At 41.7% G+C, this 18,604-nt stretch overlaps 1 protein-coding gene and 1 long non-coding RNA gene across 2 annotated transcripts in view; both read left to right on the forward strand.

The window, feature by feature from the left end:
- The window catches only part of LOC138959369 (neural-cadherin-like), a 43,270-nt gene extending 31,932 nt beyond the window's left edge, over positions 1–11,338 (forward strand). Inside the window, exons 13-20 of the mRNA XM_070330802.1 lie at positions 184–443; positions 789–1,036; positions 2,710–2,781; positions 3,342–3,395; positions 3,627–3,728; positions 5,299–5,352; positions 8,951–9,052; positions 9,573–11,338. Of these exons, the coding sequence (XP_070186903.1) occupies positions 184–443; positions 789–1,036; positions 2,710–2,781; positions 3,342–3,395; positions 3,627–3,728; positions 5,299–5,352; positions 8,951–9,052; positions 9,573–9,625 (945 nt within the window). The 3' untranslated portion in view covers positions 9,626–11,338. The remainder of the gene's footprint in view (positions 1–183; positions 444–788; positions 1,037–2,709; positions 2,782–3,341; positions 3,396–3,626; positions 3,729–5,298; positions 5,353–8,950; positions 9,053–9,572) is intronic.
- A 13-nt stretch (positions 11,339–11,351) lies between these two features.
- LOC138959395 (uncharacterized) lies at positions 11,352–14,146 on the forward strand. Its single transcript, XR_011453711.1, has 2 exons — positions 11,352–12,576; positions 14,026–14,146. It is a non-coding gene; the product is annotated as an uncharacterized lncRNA (long non-coding RNA).
- The last annotated feature ends 4,458 nt before the right edge of the window (positions 14,147–18,604 follow it).

Here is an 18,604-nt window from a genome sequence, read left to right on the forward strand (position 1 = left end):
GAAAGGAAGCCCGAGTAGAGCACTTAACAGGTAAATGGAATAAGCATTTGAATATCGCTAATGTGTGTGTGTGTGTGTGTGTGTGTGTGTGTGTGTGTGTGTGTGTGTGTGTGTGTGTGTGTGTGTGTGTGTGTGTGTCTGTGTCTGTGTCTGTGTCTGTCTGTGGACGCGTTCTGTTACCAGGTGAGAGCCACAGACGCCGACGTGTACCGCCCCAACCAGATCCGCTACCACCTGGAGGGTAACGCTGCAGTGATCGATCACTTCATCATAGATCCTATCAGCGGGGCAATCTCGGTCACCAGATCGCTTGACCGTGACCAGCACAACGGCTTTGCCATCTACCAGTTCACGGTGGCGGCCACAGACGAGCTGACCAATCCCAACACGGGCTATGCCAGCGTCTCTGTCGGGCCCAGAGACGAGAACGACAATACTCCTAGGTTCGTCACTGATTCAATGGGGTCAGTTATAGATAAGATTGACCGGCTATTAATAATATTTACCAGCTATAGATAATATTGATAAGTTAATGTTGCTTTGCAGCTATATCGGTCGTTCTGGTTCTGGCGGAGGACTATGACTTCGGTGACAACGGCACAGTGCATTATGAGATCAGCAGCATCGTGGATGGCGCGGGCGATCCCAAGCCAGGTTACCTCACCATTGACCTTGGCTCAGGTCTGGTGCTGACCAACACAGAGCCCGACACCTTGGACAGAGAGACGCAGGACACGTACCGGGTCACCATCATTATTTGCCTAAATCACTGGTTACACTGTTGACAGGTGTGCACCAGGATACCATCCAAGCGACAACCCTGGCACGTGCACCTCGGATTGCGTTCCCAACCCCTGTTTCCAGAACGCAGCGTGTCAACTGGACAACGGCACGGTGGTGTGTGACTGTGCACCCTTCAGTCCCTGGCAAGGCCAGTTCTGCAACATCTACCCCACCGAGGGGGACAACGATCCTGACGACGGCCTCTCTGGTAGCGTCATTGCTGCTGTTGTCCTTGCCTGCGTATTGGCCATTGGTGAGTGACTAGCTTGTTTGGTTGTAATGTCCTTATTCTCCATACAGCCCTGACAGTTAAAACAAAATGGTGTACTCGCCTTTGGCTAGTGGTTCCGATCCAGAGAACATACTTTACTAGCCGAACCAACCATTTGTTTCAGCAACTTTACTCGCATTTGGCGAGTAGATGAACATTTCTACTCGCCAGTTACATGTTTCTACTCGCCATGGCGAGTAAAATGCTGAAGGCCTGCCATACCACGATCTGTCCATAGTTCATCAGAGTTATCCATGTTTATTGCTGTGCGATTTTCAACAGTCCTAGGCTAGGGCTTATTTGAACAATTCCCGTCGCCTATACTTCCATTATACCACATCGTAGCTATCGTAGTAGTCTGTTATGCATCGCTTACACATTCGTTTGTCATTACATTAAAGCCCCAGTCTGCCTCAAATGGTTAACAGAACGATTTAAATCTTCTCCGGAAAAAAGCAGTTCTAACCTTTTGGAACACACTTGCAATAGCATTTGATAGCATTAAATGACACAGTTCATTTTAATGGCTGTTTAGTTTGTGTAAACCACACACCAGATTTCGCGGGTTTTTTATCAATTTTGTTTTTAGCAATAGTGAACCCATGTGATCCATTTTCCTTTTTTCACAATGTAGTCGTCAGTTTGTGATTTCAACGCGACTCGCTGTATCTGCAATAGCACGGTATTGAGTACCTCTGAATCTAAAATGCAACAAACAACTGCGAGTCACACAAACTTATGGGTCGCGGTTGGCTTCAAAGAAGCAAGCGCTATGCAGAAAATGTGTCTGCTTGGGAAACACGACCTTGCGTGTACTGCTTCCGGGCTCCCTTTTTCAAACTTTCAAAACTTCGAATTGTACTGATCTTGTCTTGATGAAAAAAAATTCTTTATATGACTTAAGAATGTTTGTGACATAGCAAGCTGTCAGTTTATCATTTAGATTTTAAAAGTTAGTTCCAGCGCCAAAACGAGGCGTACGATTTGTCTCATTGTAAATCCGTTCTGACTGCACGACAGAAATTCTTTGAAAAATGCTCGCTCTTTACGGAGGGCACCTATTGTCCATTTGCGGTACGCCTGAAACATGGTTTTTGAAAATATCCGCGATCTACACATATTTTGCAATGTTGATAAAAACATAATAAGTACGTCAAAAGTATACCTAATTCGATTTACATTTATTTAAATCCTTACTTTCCTATGGTTAATTTATTCTACAGAAAGACTACTTAAAATGAATAAAATGTGTCCCCCTTACCAGTCCTCTATAAACATGCAGGTAATTTTTTCACCTGTGCCGTACTACCTTACCTGTGTATCTCGTGCTCACATTATACATGTCACACTAACGCCGAAGCTATCCAAGGGTTTGCACACCTGAACCGGTAAAGATGTTGCCAGAATTGAAAAGGATTAATGTGAATGTGCATGAGATGCTGAAGTGCTGACATTTCTGGGGGGGGGGCATGCCCCCGGACCCCCCTAGGAGGTTCGGGTGCTTCGCACCCTCAACTAGTGTACGCCTACCACAATTTGGAAACCACCCCCTCACCCAACGTAGGTTCGGCCCTCGACAGTGTCTGTGACCACAAACGGACGGTTTACGTGAAGCTGAGTGTGCCTTTAACCTTTCATTATACACATGTTTACAGTTCTTGTGCTGGTGTTGGGCTTTGTTTTCACCTTCCATCGGCGAGGAACTCAGAGATTGAACAAAGCAGCAGGTACTGTGTGTGTGTGTGTGTGTGTGTGTGTGTGTGTGTGTGTGTGTGTGTGTGTGTGTTTGTGTGTGTGTGCGTGCGTATTTGTGTGTGTGCGTGTGTGTGTATGTGTATGTGTGTATGTGTGCGTGCGTGTGTTTGTGTATATATGTGTGTGTGTTTATGTGTGTGTGTGTATATGTGTGTGTGTGTGTGTATGTGTGTGCGTGCGTGTGTGTGCGTGTGTGTGTGTGTATGTGTGCGTGCGTGTGTTTGTGCATGTGTGTGTGTTTGTGTGTGCGTGATTGCGTGCTTGTGTGTGTGTGTGCGGGCGTGCGTGTTTGTGTACGTGCGCGCGTGTGAGCGTACATGCGTGTGTATGCAGACGTACGCGTGCGTGCCTTCGTGTAAGTCTGTATGAGGATGATATCCCTTAAACTTCAGATAATTCCAAGTGCATTGAAAAAGGATGTCTTGATTTCCTTTGCTGACAAAGACCTTGCATTTAGTTAACATTGTTTCATTGTTCACTGAGGAGGCGTAATGGCTTAACTGACATGACATTTGAATCGTATTTCATACAGGGCCAAATGCAGAGGAGGCAGCCAGAAGGGATGACATGGACTCTGTTACGACCGGTTAGTTTGGCCGCTTGCTTTATCTTTTTCTTTCTGTGTCTCTGTCTGTCTGTCTGACTGTCTGTCTGTCTGTCTGACTGTCTGTCTGTGTGTCTGTCTGTCTCTTTCCCTGCAAAAATACATGTACGTATATAATTTCATCAATAAATCAATAAAGAAAGTTAGAAAGAAAGGAACAACAAAAGAAACAATGAAACCAAGAAACAAACTTTAATTTTTTGTATTCAGCAGCCTATGCAGATCACTACGACGTTCCGAACATGGCCGAGGTTGGTCAACCTTCTGCCTTCTCTAACCTTGGCCAGGATAGGTCAAGCCGCGAGAGATATCCTGGTAAGGTACCAGATACTATCAAGCCTTCATCTTTCTGGGTCAACTCAGAACTCTGGGGTAGTAAATAGTGTACTATCACTTTTTTATGCAAAAGGGGATGAGTTTTCCACCTCCTTTTTACATTTAGTCAAGTTTTGATATAGAGGGTGAATCGAGAGAGGGCCGTAGTGTATGTGTGTGTGTGTGTGTGTGTGTGTGTGTGTGTGTGTGTGTGTGTGTGTGTGTGTGTGTGTGTGTGTGTGTGTATAGAGCGATTCAGAGAAAACTACTGGACCGATCTTCATGAAACTCTACATAAGAGTTTGTGAGTATGATATCCCCTGTACTACGTTGCAAGCCCCTGGAGCAAATTTTTGATTAGTGCTTTTGTGAACAAGAAACAATTGACAAGTGGCTCTATCCCATCTCCCCCCTTTCCCCGTCGCGATATAACCTTCGTGGTTGAAAACGACGTTAAACACCAAATAAAGAAAGAAAGAATGATATCCCCAGACGTGTTTTTCATTTTTTGGCTCACGAAGTGTAGCCTATGCGATGCTAACTTTTGTCTGTCTGTGCGTGCGTGCGTGCGTGCGTATGTATGTATGTATGTATGTATGTCTGTGGTAGAAACTTTAACATTTGAAGACGTCATATTACATTGACGTCACATTATGACGTACGAGGGTTAGACGTCACGCGATGGAATTACTGAAAGTCTCGGTGATTGTTATTTTGAGCGGGCCGAGACTATTTGGCAGTCGTGTCCATGTAAGTAGGCAACATGGTTACATGCAGACAGACAGATCTAGATCTAGTGTCTCGCTTTCTTGCACAGTTTCACCTATGCTCTTTCTGTGTGTGTGTGTGTGTGTGTGTGTGTGTGTGTGTGTGTGTGTGTGTGTGTGTGTGTGTGTGTGTGTACTGTGTGTGTGTGTGTGACGGAGTGATTGAGTTTGTGTTACTGTTTGTCGATTTCTTACGTGAGCCTTGAAGGCTTCGCCTCTTGTTGATAAATGACGTCATAGCCGGCTCTTTGTGAAAGTTGAGGCTCATTTTTCGATCAAATTAATTAAAAAATTTAGCCAAGCAATCTTCGACGAAGCCCGGACTATGGGATTACATTTCAGCTTCGAAGCTTAAAAATTAATTAATGCATTTGTTTATGAAAAATCTCAAAATGCTAATTAAAATTAAAATTTTAGTAATCGATCCACAAATGATTTCATCTTATTCTGTATTGTTCCCTGATTTTTTTCAAAAAATATATAGATATTTTATGTTTGGATAAAAAAAAAAGCTCAGGAAGTTAAAAAGAATACAGAAAAGCGCGCTTTCCTGCTTAGTACAATATGCTACCGCGCTGTACTGGCTTGTCAATTTCACATCGTTTTGCACGAGAAAAGTCAGCGATTTCCTTGTCGCGGGGATTGACGAAGCTGTATTGTCTTGGTAAATAAAATGCAGTGCGTTTCATTCATTTTCATTCTGTAAGTTCGACAGCTTGACTAAATGTAGTCATTTCGCCTTACGCGACTTGTTTGATTCTGAGGTTCATCGTTAATTATATGGTATGCCCATCATATTTCAGGACCAAGAGAAGAAGAGTCAGTCAGAAGAGACAACCTCGACTATGCTGACGATGGTTGGTTTCTCCTTGCTCTCTATCTTTATTTCTCTCTTTCACTCTGTTTCTGTCTCTCTCTGTCTCTCTCTCTCTCTCTTTCTCTCTCTCCCTCTGTTTTTCTCTATATCTCCCTCTCTCTCTCTCTCTCTCTCTCTCTCTCCCTCTGTTTTTCTCTATATCTCCCTCTCTCTCTCTCTTTCTCCCTCTGTTTTTCTCTATATCTCTCTCTCTCTCTTTCTCTCCCTCTGTTTTTCTCTATATCTCCCTCTCTCTCTCTTTCTTTCTCCCTTTCCCTCTGTCTCTCTCTCTCTCTCTCTGTCTTTCTGTCTCTGTCTCTTTCTCTTTTTCCCTCTGTTTCTCTTTCTCTCTCTCTCTTTCCCTCTGTTTTTTTCTCTCTCTCTTTCCCTCTGATTTTCTCTATAATCTCCCTCTCTCTCTTTCTTTCTCCCTTTCCCTCTGTCTCTCTCTCTTTCTCTTTTTCCCTCTGTTTCTCTCTCTCTCTCTCTCTGTCTCTCTCTCTCTCTGTCTCTTCTCTCTCTCTTCTATCTCTCTCTCACTCTCTCTCTCTCTCGTCTTTGTATCGCAATGGCATGGCATGGTGGACAAGACGCTTGCCTCCTGTGCGGAAGGTTGAGGGTCGAATCCCTGCCACGCCTAGCAGGTTAAAGGCATGCGCTACCTCGTGAAATAGTTCGGATATTAATTCATGAAAAAAATGTCCACTCGTCACAGCAAGCTGTCAGGGAGTTGATGTTTGGAATGCGATCAATAAAAGTGATGGTCTTATCCCATCAATAAAAGCTTGACCTTTGCTTTTGTTCATTTTGCTTGTTTGTGTGTTTTTCTGTCGCTTTTATATTTGTTTGTTTGTTTCGGTGTTTTGCTTGTCTATACCTTTGAACAACATTGGTGCGATATCTTTTCTTTATTGTCAGACAAGCCATTGTAAACTGCACGTTGTGGATGACACAAGGGACAGCGATTTGCTCAGTTAAGAAACAACTGGTCCGCGTCCTTGACAGTTGCCCCTGTACAGCATGTACAACCTGGGACTGAAACAGAATAGACACAATGTTAAAAAAAACAAGTCGCGTAAGGCGAAAATACAATATTTAGTCAAGTAGCTGTCGAACTCACAGAATGAAACTGAACGCAATGCAACGCAGCAAGACCGTATACTCGTGGTCGACCGCTCACGGCATAGGCAGTGAAATTGACAAGAAGAGCGCGCGAGCGGGGTAGTGGTTACGCTATGCTGCATAGCACGCTTTTCTGTACCTCTCTTCGTTTTAACTTTCTGAGCGTGTTTTTAATCCAAACATATCATATCTATATATTTTTGGAATCAAGAACCGACAAGGAATAAGATGAAAGTGTTTTTAAATTGATTTCGAAAAAAAAATTTGGATAATAATTTTTATATATTTAATTTTCAGAGCTTGTTTTTAATCCGAATATAACATATTTATATGTTTTTGGAATCAGCAAATGATGGAGAATAAGATAAACGTAAATTTGGATCGTTTTATAAATTTTTATTTTTTTTTACAATTTTCAGATTTTTAATGACCAAAGTCATTAATTAATTTTTAAGCCACCAAGCTGAAATGCAATACCGAACCCCGGGCTTTGTCGAAGATTACTTGACTAAAATTTCAACCAATTTGGTTGAAAAATGAGGGCGTGACAGTGCCGCCTCAACTTTCACGAAAAGCCGGATATGACGTCATCAAAGACATTTATCAAAAAAATGAAAAAAACATATGGGGATATCAATCCCAGGAACTCTCATGTCAAATTTCATAAAGATCGGTCCAGTAGTTTGGTCTGAATCGCTCTACACGCACGCACACACACACACACACATACACACACACACACACACACACACACACACACACACACAGACACACACACACACACACACACACATACACCACGACCCTCGTTTCGATTCCCCCTCGATGTTAAAATATTTAGTCAAAACTTGACTAAATATAAAAAGAAGATTTGAGACGGTGAGATCAACTGGATGTTATTGCAATCTCATATGTCAACTTAGGTGCAGACCTGCTAATGCCTTATCCCCCTTCGTGTTTACACACTAGCGCAAGACCAAGTACGCGTTGAAAACGATATAGAAACGTTATAGAAACACAACAATACCAAACCAAGCAAGTATTCCCCGACATCGGCGTTTGGTTGCCTAAATCGCGCGGTTAAAACGGTCATACACGCAAAAGCAACAAGACTAGTGCAAAACAACACCCACAACACAAAAAGCAACACACATTGAATAAATCAATCAATAAATCAATGTATTTATTAAATCCAAAGCAAATAGACTGCCAGAGTTCCAAAATTCAGAATCAAAAACAAGAAAAACAATAACAAACGTTCCGACAACCTACCTTTCTTGCTTTTACATTTAGTCAAGTTTTGACTAAATGTTTTAACATAGAGGGGGAATCGATATTGACTAAATGTATTAATTTCGCTTCACGCGACTACTAGGGGGCCCGGTAGCTCAGGTGGTAGAGCACTGGACTTGTGATCGAAAGGTCGCTGGTTCGAATCCGGGCCGGGACGGACACGGGTCAACTTAATGTGCAGACCCAGAGACGGTATCCATGTCCCACCCCCGTGTCATCACAATGGCACGTTAAAGACCTTGGTCATTCTGCCATAAGTGCAGGTGGCTGAATACACCTAAACACGCAGACACCTGGATAGCGCGACTCCGTTGCTGCTAGCTTTCCACTGGGAGGAAGCGACCCGAATTTCCCAGCGATGGGACAATAAAGTAATGAAAATGAGAAAAAATGAAATGAAAATGAGACGAGGGTCGTGGTGTATGTGTGTCTGTCTGTGCGTGTGTATGTAGAGCGATTCAGACTAAACTACTGGACCGATCTTTATGAAATTTGACATGAGAGTTCCTGGGAATGATATCCCCGGAGTTTTTTTTTCTTCTTTTTTTCGATAAATACTTTTGATGACGTTGCGTCATATCCGGCTTTTTGTAAAAGTTGAGGCGGCACTGTCACACTCTCATTTTTCAATCAAATTGATTGAAATTTTGGCCAAGCAATCTTCGACAAAGGCCGGACTTTGGTATTGCATTTCAGCTCGGAGGCTTAAAAACTAATTAATGACTTTGGTCATTAAAAATCTAAAAATTGTAATAAAAATTACTTTTTTTACAAAACGATCCAAAAGTACGTTCATCGTATTTTTCATCATTTTCTAATTCCAAAAACATATAAATATGTTATATTTGGATTAAAAACAAGCTCTGAAAATTAAAAATATAAATATTATGACAAAAATAAAATGTCCGAAATCGATTTAAAAATAATTGTATCTTATTCCTTGTCAGTTTCTGATTCCAAAAATATATAGATATGATATGTTTGGATTAAAAACACGCTCAGAAACTTAAAACGAAGAGAGGTACAGAAAAGCGTGCTATCCCGCTCAGCGCGACCATTACCGCACTATTCTGGCTTGTCGATTTCACTGCCTTTGCCACGAGCGGTGGACTGACGAAACTACGAGTACTCATGTATTCATTAATTTAGCAAGCAAGCATTGTTGTGTTATGTTCGTTTCTCAGGCTACTTGCATCTCTACAACGGTCTGAACATGTCCGACGTCGGTCAACGTTCTGACTACTCTCAACTTGGCCAGGGTGCGCCAACACCCGAGGAGAATGCTGGTATGTACAATGTGCCGAGTTTTCAGCTTTAGGGGCCAGTTTAGGCAGATTCTATAGTTATCTAAGCATTTGTTAAAACTTTGAGTATTCACACAAGAATTCACACCTAATGCGCACGAGAAAAAAATCCTGTTGCTCATGTTGTGCAGTTCGGCAGGTTATAGAAACAATAACATACCTGGCATGCATCCCAAGAAAACAGAACATGATTGCCTAAACGGTGAGAACAAAATGAATGGCCACTGATACACGTAAAAGCCCATTTCTTCAGAACTTGACGCGTGTGTACGTTGCATTTGCAATACATGTAAGCAGAAGAGATTAGTGACAAGACAAGCTTCAATGGTACCTTCTGGCGCCGGCTCTTGAAACCACGCCCCCCCTCCCCCCCCCCCCTCCGTCCCCCTCTCACCCCCCCCCCCCCCTGCCCCTCAGTTGTAAAAATTAATCCGCGAATCTTACTCCATGGTTGCCTTTGACATTACTCTTTAATGATAAATTGTACTTCACTTTGTTTCAGATTTGGACTACGTAGAGCCAGTGCCCCGTGATAATGAAAAACAAGTCGCGTAAGGCGAAAATACAATATTTAGTCAAGTAGCTGTCGAACTCACAGAATGAAACTGAACGCAATGCAACGCAGCAAGACCGTATACTCGTAGTCCACCGCTCACGGCATAGGCAGTGAAATTGACAAGAAGAGCGGGGTAGTAGTTGCGCTAAGAAGGATAGCACGCTTTTCTGTACCTCTCTTTGTTTTAACTTTCTGAGCGTGTTTTTAATCCAAACATATCATATCTATATGTTTTTGGAATCAGGAACCGACAAGGAATAAGATGAAAGTGTTTTTAAATTGATTTGGACAATTTAATTTTGATAATAATTTTTATATATTTAATTTTCAGAGCTTGTTTTTAATCCGAATATAACATATTTATATGTTTTTGGAATCAGCAAATGATGGAGAATAAGATAAACGTAAATTTGGATCGTTTTATAAATTTTTATTTTTTTTTACAATTTTCAGATTTTTAATGACCAAAGTCATTAATTAATTTTTAAGCCACCAAGCTGAAATGCAATACCGAAGTCCGGGCTTCGTCGAAGATTACTTGACCAAACTTTCAACCAATTTGGTTGAAAAATGAGGGCGTGACAGTGCCGCCTCAACTTTCACGAAAAGCCGGATATGACGTCATCAAAGACATTTATCAAAAAAATGAAAAAAACGTTCGGGGATTTCATACCCAGGAACTCTCATGTCAAATTTCATAAAGATCGGTCCAGTAGTTTAGTCTGAATCGCTCTACACACACACACACACACACACACACACACACACGCACAGACAGACACACATACACCACGACCCTCGTTTCGATTCCCCCTCGATGTTAAAATATTTAGTCAAAACTTGACTAAATATAATGAGCATGCAAAGCCCAGTGGTGCATATGAAGAACAAAATAACAGTTACTGCGGCTGTACTGATTAAGCCGGTAGCGTTTATTCTCTTTATGATTGAAGTACCCACCGAGGTGTATATAACCATAGCTAGTGAATTTGTCTCAGCGGAAGTACCCCCACCGCAATCTCTCGCCTTGGCTTAGCAGAACAGCTATTTTGCTTTGATATGTAATTGTGGAGAAAAGCGACTACAGGAATAATTTGTCTTTTCTCCATATGCAATTTTCTTCTTAAAAGTTTATAGAGTGAAGAAGAAGAGAAGGCGAAGAGAGCAGAATATATTATCTGAGTTTGAATTGAAACTGTGTGGAGTTAAGATTCACACTTTAAAATCGGATTTGTTCTTTCCCTTTGTAAAGGGTTTGAAAATAAGTATGGTCCAGTCCTTTCTCATTGTTCTCCCGCGATAGAATTTAATTGGCTCTGACACGATGGCGCCGAACTGACTGGATTCAAGTTATGGAGGACGGAGGGGCCAGTCTGTGAACCCCTTTCCTCCCTCTCCCTGTGTAACCTTTCTGTATTGTTTTTTTTAACCCCTCGGTCACCTCTCGTGTCGCTACCCCCCTACGCCTTTGTTTTGTATGCGAGGGCAGTCAGCGAGGGCATTGTCTTTTCTACATCCATCTCTCGCCTCCCTCCTCCCCAACCCCCTTTTCCTTTTTGATATGATCCTTTACTTTTATGATGCTGTGCTTTTGTTAATAATACTTGTTACACACAGACGAACACACACACACACACACACACACACACAACACATACACACATTCTCTTTCTCTCTCTCTCTCTCTCTCTCTCTCTCTCTCTCTCTCTCTCTCTCTCGAGTCTCTCTCTCTCTCTCTCTCTCTCTCTCTCTCTCTCTCTCTCTCTCTCTCTCTCTCTCTCTCTCTCTCTCTCTCTCTCTCTCTCTCTTCTGTAGCTTTTCTATCTTTCTTTTACCCATGTATTCGATACAGATATGTATTTTGTATTAATTTGTTTAGTAGAATGTAGGTTTTATGTTTATCATCTACATACGAGAAGCCTGTTGAATATACAATGCGTTTGATTGTGGTTAAAGGTGGTCGTCTATATTTTTGCTTTTTTTTTCAATAACCTTATGGTTAGATTTCGATACAAAATCATGTCAAATGATGAATGAACCATGGGCAAAAACTTTATAGAAAAAAAAATATATGTAAAAAAATATTTTATTTCTGGGTAGCGTGACTCACGCTTCCAATATTTTGTTTTCTGAATGCTGAGAACATGTGCTTTGCCTAAAAATACTGACCAATCAAATTCATGTCACTATGCTTATAGCCACGCCCAAACTGGAGCGCTGTCCACGCTTTTTTTTAAACGCACGAAATGCACGGGATTTGAGAGGAGTTTTGTGCTTGGCATTTTCCAAATAAGGATATCCTACTATGAGTACTACGCTGGAATACTACAATGAATTTTCAAACGGCTACACTGGCTTCGTCTTTCCTGATCGAAAGGGGGTGTATTGTTGATATTTGTAGATAATAGACTTTGCATTTTAATGGTCAAATGGCGATGTCGGTATAAAATTGTAGAAAAAGACCTTTAACTTGTAACTGCATACGGTTTTTTGTGTGTGACATGACTATTTTGCGAGGTAATAGTCAGAGGTTTTGCACTTTGTTCGCAGTGTTGATCACCTATGAGTGTTTGGTATCAAATGATGCGTCGTAGAATTTCCATTTCATTTATGTATTTTTTTTATAGCGTTTTTGATGTAGTTTTCTTAGTGGAGGAGTTTTTATGTATTTTTGAGGGATTTTAATTGTAGCTTGTAAGGAGGCTGACAGCAGCCTCGAAACTCTCCACCTCCCTCCCCATTTTGTTCTGTGGTCTCACGGAGCGACGTTTTCATTGGTTCCTTAGCTGTGACGTCGGGGACAGTCATGGAAGGGTGAGGTTCGGGGGAATCTTGGCAACCTGGCTTAAGTGTCTAAATGGTATACCAGACTAGAGTTTTCTTTTTCAGTAGCGTAATTTGCTAATTAGCAAATGTTCAGCCATTTTAGGACTTAAAATATCTTTTTAAGGTAGTTCACTGGACCCGTTAAATATAAATTGGTTTCTCCCAAAAGTTGGTTATTTTTTAAGTTCGATCTGTCTGCTATGCATTCAGCATAAAAAAAATATAGGGTAGTGGGTTCGTTTCGGAGCTATGAGTCTCGGAAGACAGTGCCCGTTTTGAATTTTTGACCGAAAAATCGAAAAATGGGTATGTTTTGAAAACGGCCAATTACACAAACATCTGCATAGGAATAGTCATTTAAAAAATATCACCAAAAGCAGCAATGGGCAGGTAACGAAGTGCACTGGTAAACGAAAATGTTGCGCATACTCAAACTTTGTGACGTCACGTCTTTTGCCAGAGTTTATTTTAAATTTGTTCCTCATGTTGAGGTATTTTATTGCTGGTAGCCTGGAAATAAATTACGATTTGATGAGATGGGTTGTAAACGCAAGAGCGATCAAAACGGCATTAAAAAAAAACAAAAAAACGACAGGTTGGTAGTGTTTTTAGGGGGGGTTCACTCCCTTGATTAACCCCACCCTTTGCACTATTACTGTCCAGTGTGCCTCAGAAAAATATGTGTCACGATAATGTAAAGGGCTGTTGTCCGATCATTTGTCTCAGATATATGAGCCAACTAAATTATGTTTTTAAAAACCACTGTTACATATGACCTCTGTTGAAAGTCAAAGGTCACCGCAACTTTGAAAGGCCACAAGTCCGATTCAAATGTAATAAAAACGCCAATCAAAAGGTGGAGGTCACTTGTTTGATACAAGTGTAATAATAAAAATTAATAATCAAGGCTTGGTTTATAATTTTGCTTAATAGTGCGTACTGTTATTTGTTACGGTTTGAAGGCTGGGACTTTTTGAGGGTGGAATTAAAGCAATTTTTCGCCTTATGGGCCCCTTATGCCTCGAAGGACTTCAATTATTGTATTATCTGCTGCCAGCGTACAGTAGAAAGAGGGCTGCATACACAAGACACTTGTTCTTAATACTACTGGCTGTTATTCTAGTTCAAACACCGGTTTTAACATGTGGTATTCTGATGCAATCACGCTGTGAGCATCACGGGTTGGGAGACACTCTCTTACCTGCTACCGGAGCTTCAATGTTAGCTTTGGTGATTATTACGATGTCACTGGCAAAGAGAACGGCTTTGTACCGATTTCATTAGATGCCCACGTGTTTTTGACCTCGTGGTTGGGAGGCGTGTCGCATTGTTTTTATTTCTGGCGGTGTCGTCATTTTCTGACGTCATTCACTTACGCTGCCTGAAAAATGTGACGTTTGTTCTATTCACGTCATTCGAATGTTCGACGTGTTCTTCTTCTTCTTCTTCTTCTGCGTTCCCTGTTCGATGTGTTCGAATTCCCAGCCTGCCAGGAAAAAATGGCGACACAACTCAGTGGCTTCCCTTTGTGTATGAAGAGTAATGTCCCTGTCTCCATTTGACCTGCCTTAAGCAGTAGGAAAATTACAGGAATAGAGTGAACCAATGTACAGATATACTTTCTGCAAAGAACCTATGCATTCTATTGAGTTGTTTTCATGATTTGTTTTGATTCAATACAATTTTGAACTTCACCTGCCTCTTCTTGAGTTTATATTCTGTGTGTCTGTTCCTCCTGTCGTGTGATTGCCATCCTGACAAATGACTTTCAAACACATAACATCTAAGACACAGACACAGATAGTTAAAGTTAAATGTGAAGCTAAGACCGCTCGGCTTTACATAATCAGTGGTGTGATACGTAGTATTCAACTTTGGTTTGATAATGATCTGATAACTGATTTGATGATTATATTGATCTCTTGATAATTGTAATTGTATTTATGATTGTGTCACCTGCGGTATTTAAAATTGTAATTCAATCAAGTTGGCGTTTTAATGAAACAGATCCTGTGATTGGTCAGAATGCCCCAACTCATTACAAATTACCGGTCATTAATTGTCGATAACCACTCGTACGACACAGTATTTTGTTTATCCTACATACTGTACCTACATGTATTTTACTGAAAATGTCTTGCAGTCGAGGCAGCTAAATTGAAGACGCTTGTTTTGGAACCTCGATCTCTTCTATAAAGATCTCACGGGTGTCTCTCTCACGTATGTAGGATAAAAGCCATTGTCATCATTTTCACGAGTTTTCATTCACAAACACCTGGTAAATAAATTTCATGTTCCCCATGCAATAACTCGAGGTGGTGAATGGGTTTGAGCTTTCATGTGAAACGTGGATTGTCAAAGTAAAAGCCAATCAGGCTGATTGTTGATGTGTGGAACCATCGTGGCTTTGGATTTGTGTTTCCGAGGACAACGATTGTAAGCATTCACTCTCAAAGACCCAATCAATGTTGATAATTACCGCGGCGACTCATGGTCAATTTGCAACTTATCTCTGTAATCGCAAAATCCACAACGAAAAGTCATAAACAGTTAAAAGAAAAGAAATATGCTCAACACTTACTGAATTCACAGGTATGATTGCAGCTCTGTACATTTTCAGACTGGAAGAAAAGCGTCAACAAGCTACGTGTGACGTCACATACAAGTTTGACGTGTTATCTCGTGCTACTGTGACGATGCTTTGTGGCCCGGAGTTGGATTCTAAAAATTCGTCTCCCTGTGGGTTATTGTGCATTTTGTTACACAACCAAAATGATGACAAAAACGATGTTTGGTAGCTTGTTGTCTCAGACCAGCACTTTGTTGTTGGTCCTCGGGGAGCATATCGCCTTTTGTCTCATATTTATCAACCGCGGCCTTCGGCCTTGGTCGATAAAGATGAAACAAAAGACGATATGGTTCCCTTGGACCAACAAAAAAGCTGGTCTGTCAACAAACCTTTGAGGGTCATTATACAAGTAGGAAATATGAAGGCCAACGAAATACCGAGACCATAAGGTATGCGAAGTGATGACGTCGAATACGTGACGTAAGTTGATGCATGAATTCTTCCGGACTACGTCAGTCAATTCTAAAGATCGCTTTTGTGAGGAAAAGAATTTGTTTTAGGGTTTGCTGTCCAGAAACCCATCAAAAAAGAAGGGAAAATGGGTGTGAAAGAAAACAAAACAGGAGCAGAGTGATAAGATAGGAATACAGAGACATATATTTCTTGGGACTTGACCCTTGCAGGTAGGTGGACTGAAAGTAGTGTGTGAACAGAACCGAACCAATTCTGTCTGTTTACCATCGCATGAAAGCAGGAAGGATATCGTCGTCAGATTGAATTACAATAACATTAACATGCTTCCATTTCAAACTTCTCGGTCTTCATCGTGGATTGACGATGACGACCTCGAAGTTTCAAATGAAAGCATGTTAATGTGTAATTGTAATTCAATCAAGTTTGCGTTTTAATGAAACAGATCCTGTGATTGGTCAGAATGCCCCAACTCATTAAAAATTACTGGTCATTAATTGTCGATAACCACTCGCTAAAAAATCCATTAACAACCTGCTGGCGAGGCGCATTGATTCGGCCTCAACTAGTCTCGGTTAGCTTTGAGGGTCATTTTACAAGTAGGAAATATGAAGGCCAACGAAATACTGAGACCATAAGGTATGCGAAGTGATGACGTCGAATACGTGATTGATGCATGTTAATGCATGAATTCTTCCGGACTACGTCAGTCAATTCCAAAGATCGCTTTTGTGATGACAAGAATTTTTTTTAGAGTTTGCTGTCCAGAAACCCGTCAAAAAAGAAGGGAAAATGGGTGTGAAAGAAAACAAAACAGGAGCAGAGTGATACGATAGGAATACAGAGACATAATTCTTGGGACTTGACCCTTGCAGGTAGGTGGACTGAAAGTAGTGTGTGAACAGAACAGAACCAATTCTGTCTGTTTACAACCGCATGAAAGCAGGAAAGAGATCGTCGTCAGATTGAATTACAATAACATTAACATGCTTCCATTTGAAACTTCGAGGTCTTCATCGCGGATTGACGCTCTCCGTCGGGCTTCAATAGTTAGACTTTGGGAGGGCGTCAATCTCCGATGAAGACCTCGAAGTTTCAAATGGAAGCATGTTATTGTCAATGTGTAAATGTACGCGTGTGTACGTGTGTGTGTGCGTGTGTGTGTCAATGCGACTTGTTGTATCTGCAATAGCACGTACCTCTGAATCTAAAATGCAACAAACGACTGTGAGTCACACGAACTTATCGGCGGCGATTGGCTTCAAAGAAGCAAGCGATATGCAGAAAATTCGTCTGCTTAGCAAACACGACCTTGCTTCCGGGCTCCCTTTTTTCAAACTTTCAACAATTCGAAGTGTACTGATCTTGTCTTGATGAAAAAATAATTATTTTATGATTTTAAGAATATTTGTGTAACAGGCTGTCAACTTTATTCCAAATATCTTGTTGGGACAAATGGACGTCGCGAAGCGTTTTAGTTAAGGGCCCGAACCTCCCAGGGGGGTCTGAGTGCATGTCCCCCCGAAAAATGTCCGGGGATAAAAACAGGGAAAATGGAGCAATCTGAGCCATCATTTTATTTTTATTTACAAATTTATTCCTGTATTTTTTTAATTATTTTTTTTAGGCTGGGGGGGGGGGGGGAGTCCGGAAACCCCAAAATTTCCCCCCGGATCCGCCCCTGCATGGTCAGATCTCAAGTGTGTGTGTGTGTGTGTGTGTGTGTGTGTCAGACAGAGACAGAGAGAGAGAGAGTTGGGTTGGTTGTTGATTTTGTATGTCCCTTCCGCATATTTAGATATGAGAGATAGATAGAGAGAACTCCTAGTTCTGGGAGAAATAAATATTACCAAAAACGTCATCTCCATTACTGTCCGGACGTACTTTTTCTTTTTTTTGTCTTTTCTTTTTGTGTTGTTGCTGTCCTAACACCTGTTGCTGTCCTAACACCTGTTGCTGTCCTAACACCTGTTGCTGTCCTAACACCTGTTGCTGTCCTAACACCTGTTGCTGTCCTAACACCTGTTGCTTGTCCCGGTGTGCTCTCACACCGCACTCACGGCTCCATCCACATCTGAATTTCGTTCTACTGCCAGACTTACCGATTTTACAGACGCTCCCGGGAGGGATGTCGGTCGCTGCGGTGGGGTACCTTCGGACGATGACACTGCACTTCTGCCGAGTCACTTCGACAGTGTTCAGTAGTGGTTCTGTCCCGAGTCAACGGACGCAGCCCGCTACCTACTATGCCCCCTACCAACGACATTGATTGTTAAGTCGCGGAGCCATGCTGCAGTGATAGGACGGGGTGGTCGGGACAAGCAAGAGAAGAGAGGATGAAAACAATAAAAAGAGAAACAAAATATTATAAAGAATAGAAAAAGAAGTCGCGGAGCCAGACTGAGTGGGCGTCCCCTCCAGAGAGCAGACCGCCACTACGTCCCTCCGTCAACCCCCCCCCCCCCCTCCCAGAACGTCACACGTTAAAGACTGACAGCATAACTACTATTCAGGGAAGGATGAATCAGGAACACTTAGACCAAGGTCACCATGAGAGCTCCGGGCATGAAGGGCCACAGGAGCAAGGACAATTTATAATTTTGGATGATTAATGAGATGAGGATGATTATAATGATGATGCTATGGATTTCCAATTTGGTTTGAGACTACGTGACAGGGCAGCACTCTACGCTTACTGTCATAACATGTCCTGGCGTCAACCAGACCCGTGAGGTTAAACTCACGTTTTTTGTAAGAAACATATGTGTATTTGAAGATCTGCCTTTCTTCTGCTCAAAAATGTGTTTCTTGGATCTGAGCAATATGTGGGTATGATGTCACAGGTTCTTGACAACGCCTACCCTCAAAAATGGCGCATGGTTCATTCATTTTCAATTGTCAAAACGGTGACTTAAACTGAATGATATTTGACATTTTTTACACCAGAAAGTTGATTTTGTGTCTAGCCTCACAGGCCATACACGTTTCGTTTCAATCCGCCGCACAGTCGAGCTGCTCTAGCGTGAGAAAGATATAGCGACCACAATCCCGGAAAACGGCACGAAATCCGGGTTTTTTAAATTATGGTAGTCTATTGTGTTTTTGCTGTGTA

This window comes from Littorina saxatilis, linkage group LG1 (genome assembly GCF_037325665.1).
Source record: "Littorina saxatilis isolate snail1 linkage group LG1, US_GU_Lsax_2.0, whole genome shotgun sequence".
Lineage (NCBI taxonomy): Eukaryota > Metazoa > Mollusca > Gastropoda > Littorinimorpha > Littorinidae > Littorina > Littorina saxatilis.